A 12,793-nucleotide genomic window follows, 5' to 3' on the forward strand; every position below is an offset into this window, starting at 1 on the left:
CATCATTAAAATAAAAATCTGATCATTAGTAAGTGAGTTGTGCGTTTCCCAAGATTGCCTATTTTAGAAGTTGAGAGAAATGACACAAACAGCGGACCCACTGGTAAATGATAGGAGATCTGGTGAAGTGGTTGTTCATGCTTCATTCTGAGGGATAATGGTGTGTTAGCTCTAGTGGTAATGAGAGACTGAGCTATGTCGAAGGCTGCTGTTGGTCAATGCTTGATTGGAAGTCAGCGAGCAAGCACGATGTTGAAGTCACTCATGTCTATCTACTTGTACATTTTTCAGAGATAGCTTATCACTGGGATTTACCTCAGTAATACAGCTCAGATTTTTTTATATTTTGACATGGTATTTATACAACATTTGTTCGGTTTTGCTGTTAGATCCCTGGATCCTCATAAATAGTATGCTTAACACAATGGCTGTGACTACCACTATGTTAGTAGGTTTACTGACAACCATTCACATTAAAAAAACTAAAACCGTTAAGATAAAACCTTTGATAAGGGTTTTTTCACTCCCGACTTGTTTCCACCGACCTCTAAATGAGGCCCTTAATGTATCTTATGATGTTTGCTTTCTGAGTTCTGTTTGCTTCTCAAGACATTCCCATCTTGAATTATCCTTTCGCATTACGGAAGAATGCTAGTGATGAAAAAAGTGTATAAAAGCTTTTAAAAAACTATCAACAGCATTGATTCTATCCATTCAGCATTCCTATCCAGATGATGTTCCATAATAAAGGTCATCAATATTAACTTTCTTTGTTTCCGCCCTTAATTAAAGTGCTGTCACACTAGTATTCACCAACGCTAAACAATGAGGAAAGCTAGGAAGCTATGGTGTTACCACACAGACAACGAAGCAATGGGGTGTAGGAGGTGCATTTAAGATCAATATTTGTATTGCCTTTTTTTGGGTTCGTTTTACTGCCTACCAGGAACATCAACTTCTTAAATACTTCCGAAAACAAATGCCATCTAGGATCATGGGTTGTTTCCACTTTAAAAAATAGAAAATAATAGAAGGCAGTCTGAAATATTTATCTTTAAATCCTAATCCCCATAAAAGGTGTTTTTTCACACACATAGTTGGTTTACATTTGTACAGGTCTTAACTGTGTCCGATAAACCAGTAGAAGGTACTCTTTATCTGGTGTTATGTTTCATATAGGCACCCCAATATAGGCTCAGGTAGTCACTTAACCTTTCACCTATATTCTTCTCTACCATTACACTACATACCGGTTCTTCGGACTGACCTTTTACCTAGTTACGATACAGGACGTAGAGTTTTCCCTGAAAACTGGCCTCATCCATTATGCATGAGGATTCTTGGAAACTCAGCAGGACTACCATCTCCTGCATAATAACTATGTATAAGGGTAATTCCTTCTGTCATTGTATGTCAAACATGATACAGCAAGGTAGAACACCAGAAGATACCACTATGGGTATATAAACACCATATCCTGCTGAGGTAGTCAGAGGAGAAAAGGAGTTCCATGCTGACACACTGACGCAAGAGGCTGAGGTTCCTGCACGCGGACACTCCACCCGCAGTGGTCTGACATCCCTCGTGGGGTGTCCATCTCTAGACCAAGACAGGGTCGCGCAGTCTCTCACTTCGGGTAACGAGGTTGACTTTATCCTAGGGGGATTCTTGGCTTTACACCTACATACATGCTAGGTACACTTAAGTGTATCTAGTTAGGGTTGCTTCGTAGGAGTACGCACTTTACTGTCATGTATTTTATATACTTCCCTGTATTCATTGTTTTAGCGCAATGGTAGAAATCTACCATCCTTTTACTCTGTTAGTGCTTCTAATCATTTATAAATGTTTCTGTCTAATGGTTGTTTCAGCACACCTATTTTAACCTAGAATGACACTGGTTCAATAAGTGCTTATTGAAAAATGTCCCCACCGTTCATTCTGTGCTTCTCTCTGAGACAAAGTGAGCATGAGTGACTGAGCGAAAAGTATTGCACTGTTTCCACAATCGCTTGCGATCAGGGATGTCATGTTTGATAGTTGCCAAGAACTATTCTCTCGTTGGTGAGAGGGGTTTCTAGTGGCTCTGTGAGCTAGCTGGTATACAGGCTAACATACCAGGTGGGGGTGTTTAAATCAGTCCGAACACCAATCCTACAGTGTATGCTGTCTAAACGCGAAAACCCTATATAGGGTTATAGGATCTACATGACACTGGTACATTGTCCATTATCAGCCTTGTGTACATCGTTCTTAACTATTACAAGGAAGGAAGAAGAAATACTAACTTTGAAGATATAGCGCCATAGCTAATCAGCAGTGCCCCAGTGCACCAAACAGCATCACAAAAAAAGACTGTGCCAGGTATATAACTTCTGCTGTCAGTGTCCACAGTTCTTGAACATTTCTGCTATTGACAGAATATTTGGGGGAAACCACAAGCAAGGATGGGTTATTGATGGAGATGGAAGGACCTGCAGATGTATAAGCCTAACTTCCTGCTCAAGCTATACAACTTCTACTCAGAGGATGTTTAGTCAAGATGTGAAATTTCTAAAACACTAAAAATCCAATTAATTTTATAGCTGTCTAACAAATGGCAAAGGTACACATGACTCCAACCATTCTCTGAGTCATAGCGCCTGAGCACCAAAGAGGATTCATATAGGGTCATTCCATTTAAGTGCTCGTAGCTTTTACATCAATTTGTCTTTGCCTGACACCAGTACAATACCTGGGACAGAAGAACAAGTTACTTTCCGTAATGCTTTTTAGTGGATGCTCTATCAACTGTAGATTTCTCATTATGTGAATACCTCTGGTGTCAGACTGGATACAGAGAAATATCTTCAGCAATTTCCTTGTGCATCAATAGGTGTGATCAATAGGTGTCAATAGGTGGGTTCCTTCTACCAAGGATGTGACATCAGGGTTCCTACACAGTTGCCACTGATGTCAGTTTCTTTCTGATATCAGTCCGCACTCTTGGACGCAGAGCCTTAATAATTAGATTCTTCCAGGATGCACATGTCTAAGAATGAATCTTACTAGCATGGACTAGAAGAGCTCATACCCTGATACATGAAGGTGGGTGGGTCTGTGAGGAATCTGTTGTTAGACAGAATGTCCATCAGAAAGAGCGTTAGCAAAGGTTAAGTAACTTGTTCTTCTGATGGATACTTCTAAGCGCAGATTTCTCAACATGTGAATGGATACCAAAGCAGTACCTCCTCAGTTGATGGGTCTGTGGAATGGTTCCAACCAGGAAATCCTGCAGGGCAAATTGGACAAAATACCCCTCCAATTGGACTTGGCTATGCAGGCTTCATGAATGTGTGAGCTGATGCCCACATAGCAGCCTGGCAGATGTCCAAGACTGGCACACCATGCACCAGAGCAGAGGTAGCAGCCTTTGATCTCGTAGAATGAGCACATAGGCGGGTTGTTTCTTGCCAATCATAGCAGATTTTGAAACACAAGACAATTCACCTAGATATAGTTCTCTTCTGCAGAGCTTTTCCATTTTTTGCACCAGAGAACCCCACAAAGAGCTGATCGTCCACCTGATGGTCCATGGTACATCAATGTAAAAGCTCAGAGCTCTCATTGGGTCTAGGCGATTAAGTCTCTCTTTCTGTTTAGGTGGATGAGGTGTGGGGAGGAACGTTGGTAGTGTAAGGCACTGTACTATATGGAAAGGTGTGACAACTTTGAGCCGAAGTGCCGCTTTAGTCCTGAGCATGCCCTTGTCTGGGAAGAAGGTGTTATATGGTTGATGACAGACAGTGCATGTAGTTCACTCATGAGACAAGCTGACATTATCCCTATCAAAAACACTGTCTTTAAGGTGGAGCTGGAAGCTGTGCATTGGCTAAAATATGATGCACATGAGAAAGTGAGAACCAGACTTAGGTGCCACTGAGGAATCCCAAATCGTGTTGGTTGGAACATATGGGTCAGCTCTTTTAGAAAACGTACACAGCCAGTGATCTGAATAAAGAGGGCTGATAAGGTAAACGTAAAAAGTCAGAATGAGCCAATAAACAATCTTTAACTTTTGCCAAAGCAAAGCCTTGGTGGCCTAAGGATAAACAAAGGAGTAATATGTCAGGCAACTGGGCCTCTGAAGGTTGAATATTTGGGGAAGAAGGCCAGAAAACAACTTTCTCCCAGCCTCCCGCCTGGATTGTTTTATTTGAGGGACTCCTGGCTACCAAGATGACACTCACTATTTCAGGCAGATCTAAAGCTGTCGACTGTCAAAACTCAACCTCCAAGAATGGAGGTGTAGCTTGTGCAGGCTCAGGTGCAGGACTCTTCCCTGCTGCTTTGGCAGGCGGTCCACCAGAAGGGGCAGCTCCCAGATGACCTCAAACCAGCAACAATGCATCAGTCACAACTGTTGCCAAGAATGGGGTAAGGAGAGGGGGTCTCCCACTCGCCAAGCTGCAGTTAAGTAGCCAACAATGCAGATCTTTTGCATTCTTCTCCAACATCTGAATGGAATCCAAAAGGTTCCCAGGTGCTGAGACTTCAGATCCAACTGCAGAGCTCACATATGCCACCTGGCATGGCCCAAAAGCAGGATGCAAAGAGCCAAGAGGTTAGGAAGTCTCAGAGCCACACTCACAGAGACCCAGATCAAGGGTTGAAACATCTGGGTCATAGTTCAAATGTCCAGGACTCATTAAGGCAGAGTGAAGGCTCCATAGAGCACCATGTCCAAGATGGTTTAGATGAAGGGGAACCTCTGTGAAGGAGTCAGGCGTAATTTCGGTATGGTGATGAAAACACTAGCAAAGCCAACAGGCTGGTTGTCATCTGTAGGTAATCCATGACTATCTGAAGTGAAACTTGCCTTGAGCAACCAGTCATTGAGGTATGGGAAGACTGGTGTGTCCACCTCCAAAGGTGGGCAGTGACCACCACCATTACTTCCGTAAATAAACAAGGTACACTGGTAACACCAAAGGGAAGCACCGATAATTGAAAGTGCTCATGACCTACCTAAATTCTCAGGTAAAGCCTGTGGGACTGCAGGGCAGGGATGTAGTAATAGGCATTGTGCAGTTCCAAATCTACCATCTCCTGGATCCAGGGCAGATTGAACTTGGGCTAGGGTGAGCATTTTGAATGTTTCCTTAATAAGGAAAAAGTTCAGAAGGTGAAGATCGAGGATATGGAGAAGGCCCCCCTCCTTCTTCGGCACCAGGAAGTAATGGGAGTAACAACCAGTCCTGACTTTCTAATGCCGGCACCATCTCTATGGCTCCCTCGTCCAAAAAAGCTTGAATTTCCTCTTGCAGAATGGATAAGTGGTCCTCCAGAAGGCATTGATGTGCAGGAGGCATTTTCAGATGGGTGGAGAGGAAAGATAAGGTGCATCCATTTTGGATTATTTGGAGAACCCATTGGTCTGATGTGAAGCTGTGCCATATGTGGAAGTAATAGGCAGTCCAACCTCCCACCAGGCACCCGTGTGCCTCCAAGCACAAATTAAAGTGGTTTTACGGTGGCTGTAGGGGGCGGGGCCAGAGGATTGGATAGTCTGCTGCACCTGGGGGCCTGGACACTGGTGGTTGGATCCCTGACCTCTGCTTCGAAAGGTTTGGGAGGTCTGTTGCTGCTGAGGCAAAGTTTTGTATGGCCTCTGCTGGAAACCCTTTAAAAGTTACGAAATTGTTAAGGAAACTGCCTTGTAGGTGGTGCTAGTCCAAAGGACTGCACAGTGGCCTTGTTTTCTGTGAAGCGCTCCAAGCCTTGTCTTGTCTCTGAAGCTGTGTGCCATCAAATGACATGTCCATCAGAGATTATTGCACATATTTGGAGAATCCTGTGGAACAAGTCCAAGCATGGCCCTGAAGCACCACACTTGTCCCTACTGCCCTAGCCAAGCAGTCAGTAGTTTCCAGGCCGAGCCAATCATATACTGGGCTGCGTCTTGACCATTGTGTATGATGCACTGAGGGATTGTCCTAAATTTCTCCGGGACAACCCGCATGATCACCGCCACCATGTCCCACAACACATTCAAGCAGTGATCCAGGAGGCAACTTGAATTAACAGAACGTAGGGCAAGGCTAGCAGAGAAGAGCATCCACTTCATGAATGTCTCAATACGCTTCGACTCTCTACCCGGCGGGATAGTCAGGAATGCATTGGGATTAAGTATGTTGGTAGAAACCTAGATTACTAGGCTCTCTGGTGTGGGATGTTGCAGGAGAAAGGCAAGATCACCTGGGGCAGGCCGATTTCTACCCATTTTCTCTCTGGTGACTGGTGTGCAAAATCCTTGTTTACCCCAGTTGCGCAGACGTTATTGGTAAGAGCATCAATAAACAGCAGAAGAGGCTCCTGTGAGGTCTGCATTGGCTGCAGGATCTCCGTGAAGACATTGGTCTTGACCAAAGTGGTGGGGAGTTTTAGGCTTAGGACCTCTGCTGCCCTCCTGATTACCATTGCAGAGGAGGAAGACTCTTATGTGGCTATAACTGAAGTGGGTGATTGCAGGCCAGTGTCTGGGGAGGCACTGAGGTCACAGGAGTCTTGAGGAACCAAGAAAAGGTTTTCATCATCATAAACATGTGAGCTGTCATCATGATCAGGACCAGGCAGGATGTGGTGTATTGGAAGCATCTTTGAATCTGAATGTGCTAGTGGAGGAGATGAGTATGATTTTGGTGGAGGTTGTGGTGGCTTGACAACCTCGGTGCCGGCTTTAATATCTGGAGTCATTGTGTAGATCACCTACGGGTCTAGGTCTAGGTTCTGGTCTTTGCCTTGGCAACAAAGTCGGAGCTGAACTCAGAATGGGGTGATAGGGCACAGTTGGCATTGGAGGTAGATCTACCAGCAATAGATACTTAGAGCACCAAGGCGGATCTCCAGTTCTTCAGAGGGATTTGTTAGGGTACCGAAGATTCATAGCATGGCCTCTTCGAAGACCTCTTTCTGCTCGATGATGGGCCTAAGAATTTTGGCTGAACTGATATCAAAGCCGGGACCAGGTCCTAAGTTGAAGACTGGGGCCGTAACTTGGGCACCATGTGACTCCTTGTGGTGGGAGTGGTGGGAGGAGGGGGATTTGTGCTTAGGCTTCTTGTGCTACTTCTGATTCTTTGACTCGAGCGATCACTCTTGTGAAAGAGAACACAACAGCGCCTTCGACTTCGAGCAGGACCAGGCCTTTTGAGTCTTTCAGCGATGCTCCACGGTGTAGAGCATGGCATATGGCATTTGTTGCATGAGAAACCCAAACACCAGAGTTGTCACAACAGATGCGCAAGGGAATTGGCGAAGAAAATTCTTAGGGTTCCAGTTGGGTGCCTGGGGATATTCACAAGGTGTGTAGTCTGCAGTTGGAAGTGTCCATCAGAAGTAGTATTTCTTGGCACTGTCACAGCATGAACAAGCATTGGCAATGCCAATAGGTCCAGCTTTAAATGAATGTGGCATGATAATGTTAAGCATTACAGTAACTAGCATGGGAATGGATATGTATTTGTGTGGAAGTAAAGAGCTGTAAAATAATAATGGTGTAGGCTAAAAGGTTAGGTGAAAGCTGCACTGTCAAACCAGACATAAACATCCATGTATGTTAATGACTGCTCTCCCACTTTGTGCGCTACCAGAAAAAAACACTATAAAATATCTAGTTATCTAAGACACTTTAATAGTATTAGAATGTCATGTCTGAGCCCCTGAAAGTTCAAGCTCAGGCCACTGGATAAATAAACTAAATGAACACAGCTGTGTGGAAGGCAAGCACTTTTTTGTGGAAGCACACACATTATGACCAAACATGTAGTCCTGGTTTCCAGCAAGTGGGCTGAGCCAACCCCACTCTCTAGTGATGCTCACATAATTGTTTGGCAACCACTGAGCTGTTGAGCCAGACCATAAAAATGTTTCCAGAGTTTTAAAACCACCATTTGGAAAGGGCATTTCTTCAACTTGCTTCAACTCTACTATGGACATGCCTCACCTCTACACCTGAATTGCAATCACAATTTAGAGACTTGCCCCCTGAGACCACAAACCAAGAACTATTCAACAAGGAGACTATAGCGACTATCACAGGCTAAGCACTTTGAAGGAAATCCTGTTTTAGATTCCTGGGATTTGAACTAGGACAATGCAAAGCTAGTTATGACACAAGCCCTTCAAGATGTTCTCTTCGTTCCTCTTGATTTTCCTAGAACATATTATCCAGTTCCCTGCTAGAAAAGGGGTACAGTAACTTCAAAAATTTATAATCAAGGAGCTAAAGATTTAAAGTTACCTTGAATGTATACCTCCCTCTGCCCAGTAGCATAAGAGAGAAATACAGTACCTGTGTCTGTGCATAAGTTTGATAGTGTCTGGGCTCATTGGGCTGTGCGACATTAGGACATTCCCGCGAGGTGTACTGGCACCAGAACATGATGGACTCAGCTTATCCAAACCAGGAAGTTCCTAGAAGAGAAAAGAACAAACAAAAGTCCAATTAAGGAGGCATGAGAATGAAGCCTGATGAATGTCAATTTGGGAAGGACATGAAATTAGGAAGGTAAACATTGCATCATGCCTCATGCAGGATACCAAGAGAATATAAGGAAAACTGCATGAGCTTAGGGAAAGTGCTGACATGAAACAATTTGAGTAGTAGTTTTGTGGGAAGGTCCCACTTACAAGAGGAGGATAAATTATGTTTTTAATATATTTCAAAGGTGGATTTCCTTACATGGTACAGGCTGGAACGCATCATGTGGAATTGGTCTATCAGCTTCTTGTGCAGTGGACGCATTTCCGGATGCACATACTTCTCATGCACAGCAAGCCCTACACCAAGGACATGGACCTAGTAGGGAGAAAGGAATTTGTTGAATTATGCATGGTGTCTAGAAAAATACTTTTAAGGCTTTAGGTGCAGCTTCCAAACACACAAGTCGAAAACTGTGCTGGGGCCATCAACCCACCTTATTTTTATTCATTTATAATTACCAAACAAAATGCATACCAATTCTAACCACAAGGCAACGCTTCTTTATTGTAGCACTGCCCTACCACTTACTGAAGCAATACCCCAAACCCTAACAAAGTGGCATGTGTGAATCTGAACTTCAGGCATAGGGTATTAATGAAGCACTGGAGTCAATAAATAGTGGCTTGATATTCATAGAATACCTATACCCAAACCAAAACCATGATTCATAATCAGCTCCAGAATGAAGCTTGTTTAGGTTAAACGCTGAAGACACTTTTCCTTGTGTTATTTTTTCTATTATTATTGTTGAATATTCTTTTACTAAAGATTTATTTTCTTATCCTTGGTCCTTAGGCATGATAGTTATTAGTCTTTTGGCCCATATTGGTTTATGGAATTTTAGGTCCAGTATCAGTAAATAGATTTATTTTGAATTGTTACATTTCAGATGCTGACATTCTCCCATTTGCATAAGTTTGATCTTTACTTCATGCCAACCAGGAACCTGATTTTGTTTAAGTTAAGGTTAACATTTCGATCACGATTGATGTTAACTCATCTCAGAAACACTTCCTTTCCTTTCACTGTAATTCTCCATCCAACCTCTCTTATTGGAATAAGGCTATCCAGGTTTTTTGTTCTGGAGATCCTGGGGAAATTTAAACTCCAGAGAAGTTTAAGGTCTCCAGTGGTCGGGCAAGCTTTTAGTCCCACAAAGCGTAACAGTTGGAAATTAATCATAATAAAACCGAAAAAATACTATAGGGGTATTTGATGTTTGTCTAGATGGGAAAACCGCTGTGAATATGAGTTTCTCACAGCATGCCAAAATACGTTTTACCTGCCTCATATAGAAAAGGAAAAATGCTGGCTGATGACTGGTGGGGCCATCAAGAACACTACTGGTGGTCAATCAAAGGCAGTGACCCCTTCACCATACATCAAGGGGTTTGTCCTATGTGGTGCTTCTGATGCATTTATTTCTTCCACTGATCCATCCGGAAGGCACACTTCTGGGCACAGAAAATAATAATGGACTACACACACAGAAAGAAAACTTCCAGTGCATCAGTAACTGACCATTTGTTTATAAGAACAAATTCCTGCTTTAGGTGGTAGTGTTGAAAAAGAATGCAGATGTGTGTAAAAAATCATGTGGGGCCGATTATGATGTCGGTCAGAAAGCCTCGATCGCTAGTCAGAAGCTTTCTGACCGCGGTCCAACGCTTCCTGACCGCCATGGTTAGCTGATTATGATATTGGCGGTCGGAACAAAAACCGGCCAGTCATCCTGGTTCCAACTGGCTCTTGGAGTCTTCCTGCCTCTCGGAACCGCACCGTAATTCCCTGTGGATGGCGTTTCAGCGATTGGGATTACGATGTCGGTTTCCAACAGCCTTTACGTGCTGGCCTTTCCGACATGGAAAGCCTGTCAGACAGCGACTTTGGGGGCCTCTGGCAGAGTCCCCTTGCCTCCGCAGCCTACGGTTGGTGGCCGAGGGAGTACCTAGGGTACCCCCCCTGTGAAATGTTGCACTGTGTGGCAGGCACCAAGAGGTGCCTGTCACACAGTGCAGGGTTTTACACCCCCCAATTCTCTATAGGAGCCTGTATTATGGACGGTTTACGGCCGTTATACAAGCTGCCATAGAGAAAAGTGAGTATCCAACCGAACAGTGTTCGGTTGCATTGTAATCAGGCAGTCGGAACTGCCAACCAGAGGTCGGCCGGTCCCGAGACCGAGACGGTGTCGTCAGAGGCAACTCCAACCGACATCATAATAAGCCCCTAAGTGCTGCAGAAAATGTAAATGCTGCACCAGAAATCCACTTTTGGCATAGAGATCCCACATGACAGGCAGGGATCTCTAAATATGGTAAATGATCCTCTGCAGAGGAAGGGTGGAGACCAAAGCCTCTGGTGACCTAGTGGGCTGGAGGTCCAACAGTCATGGAATAATTGACTTCCTGTACCTCTACACTCCTGAACACTGTGTAAGATTTTTACAGGGAAATGAATGGGTGGCTGTATTGACCTTGATTTATATAAATGTGAACTAATAAATGCCACCCGTTTAGGTACAAGTGGACTTTTTGCTTGAAAAGTACTTGAGCATCAGAAATAAAAACATCCATTTGACAAAATCAATTCAGATATTGAAGCGCACCTTTTTAGGACTGAAGCATGGTTCCATTGGCGTACCTTTCTCAACACAATACATTTCTAACTGGACACATTTCACAGACTTTGAATCTTTATGAAACACCATGTATAAACATTCGTTCTTCAAACTTTGGAGTCATGTACCAAATAATTTGTTCCTTCAAATGGAGAATTTAAGACACACAAACATTGATCACTTTGGAGGATACAGTAATTATATAGCAAACTCTGCCTTGTTCTCATTGAGGCTGATTTGGTAACATGATTTTTTAATAATACCCTACACCTGCACAACATAAGGATATTGCAGGACAACAGAGAGTTCTGGGACAATATAAAGGCAACAAGCTGTATACCTTTATGAGAGTTAAGGGGACTCCTGTGTGAACTAAAATAATCTTGTAATGTACAGATGCGATACATTATTCCATATATCTGGTCTTGAAGTCTCTCACAAAATGTAAAGTTGTCCTTCCTGGGCAGGAGTAGGACTTGTTTGACTAGTGTCCCTGGCTTCTAGGTTTGATGGGCCAACTGAAACTTGACTTCCTGCCAACACATCTAGAGCTTCTTGTTTTCTGTGGCTGGAAGATAATGTAAGAAATACCCCACCTTAATTAAGAGAGCTGTATTAGACCTTGCTAGAAATGCATTACAAAACACTGCTGTTAACTGCAGAGCGCTGGTTTAAGCTAGGGGTGGGCGGAATTTGCGTAATCGCGTTACGCAAATCTCCGCGAAACGGTAAAAAATCTCCGCGAACACGCAGAAATTCCGCGAACACGCGGAATTGCTTGTTCGCGGTACTTTTTACCTGTTCGCGATCGCTGTTTGCGTGCTCGGGGTGAAATACCTCGCGAACATGCATATTGAGAACGCGAACAAGCAAAAAATTTCGCGAAGTCGCGGAACGCAGATTTTTGGGCAATTTCGCGTTCTCCGCGGAACGCGAAATTACCCAAATTCCGCAAATTCCGCGAACGGAACGGAATTTACCGCCCAGGCCTAGTTTAAGCCCATTGATATGAGGGTGTCTGATTCAGTTTTCATACTTACTCTTGACCTCAATAGGCGATGTTAACCATAATAGAAAGATGTGACTTTTTTCCCAATCCTATGGAGTACAGATAAGAAACCATCCACAGGGAGATGGCATATGTGAAGGTGCTCGGTCTGTCGGATATGCTGAGGCTTTAAAGACATGACATGAAACCATTGTTTCTTTATTACAAGGAAGGTGTATTAGGGAATACACTATCATGTACAGGTTCAACCTTTAAGCAACAGGATACCTGGCAAAAAATATTAAAAGTCTAGAAGAGCTTGGAAAAAGCATTGGGCCTTTGGTTGGCATACAGAGTCTGGACGATTAAAACTCTTTGTTGTGGGATGAGTCAAAAGCTTATCATCCAAGGGAGTATCAGTGCCTAGTTTAATGATGAAATGTGATCTAAAGTCTGGTTTAATGTTAAAATTATTATTATTATTATAATTATTGAAAAGAGGAAACTCTTTCTGTGGCACTGTTCACCTGTGTACTCCATGAGGAATAAGTGAAACAGAGAAGTCACCGAGCGGAGAGCTATCAATCTCTGGAAAATTACAAGCCCATATCAGAACGGAGAGAAGGCAAAAGATGGTGAGCTTTGCTGTCATTGCCCATGT

The 12,793-nt window shown here is 43.5% G+C and overlaps 1 protein-coding gene across 3 annotated transcripts in view; it reads right to left on the reverse strand.

The window, feature by feature from the left end:
- Positions 1–12,793, reverse strand: part of DOCK3 (dedicator of cytokinesis 3) — a 1,365,978-nt gene that overhangs the window by 59,752 nt on the left and 1,293,433 nt on the right. For all 3 annotated transcript variants that reach the window (XM_085625129.1, XM_085625128.1, XM_085625127.1), the window contains 2 exons: positions 8,723–8,839; positions 8,333–8,454 (listed from right to left, as the gene is read on the reverse strand). In XM_085625129.1, coding sequence (XP_085481255.1) covers positions 8,333–8,454; positions 8,723–8,839 — 239 coding nt within the window. The remainder of the gene's footprint in view (positions 1–8,332; positions 8,455–8,722; positions 8,840–12,793) is intronic.

The sequence above is a fragment of the Triturus cristatus genome, chromosome 9 (assembly GCF_964204655.1).
Source record: "Triturus cristatus chromosome 9, aTriCri1.1, whole genome shotgun sequence".
NCBI classification, from domain to species: Eukaryota; Metazoa; Chordata; class Amphibia; order Caudata; family Salamandridae; genus Triturus; species Triturus cristatus.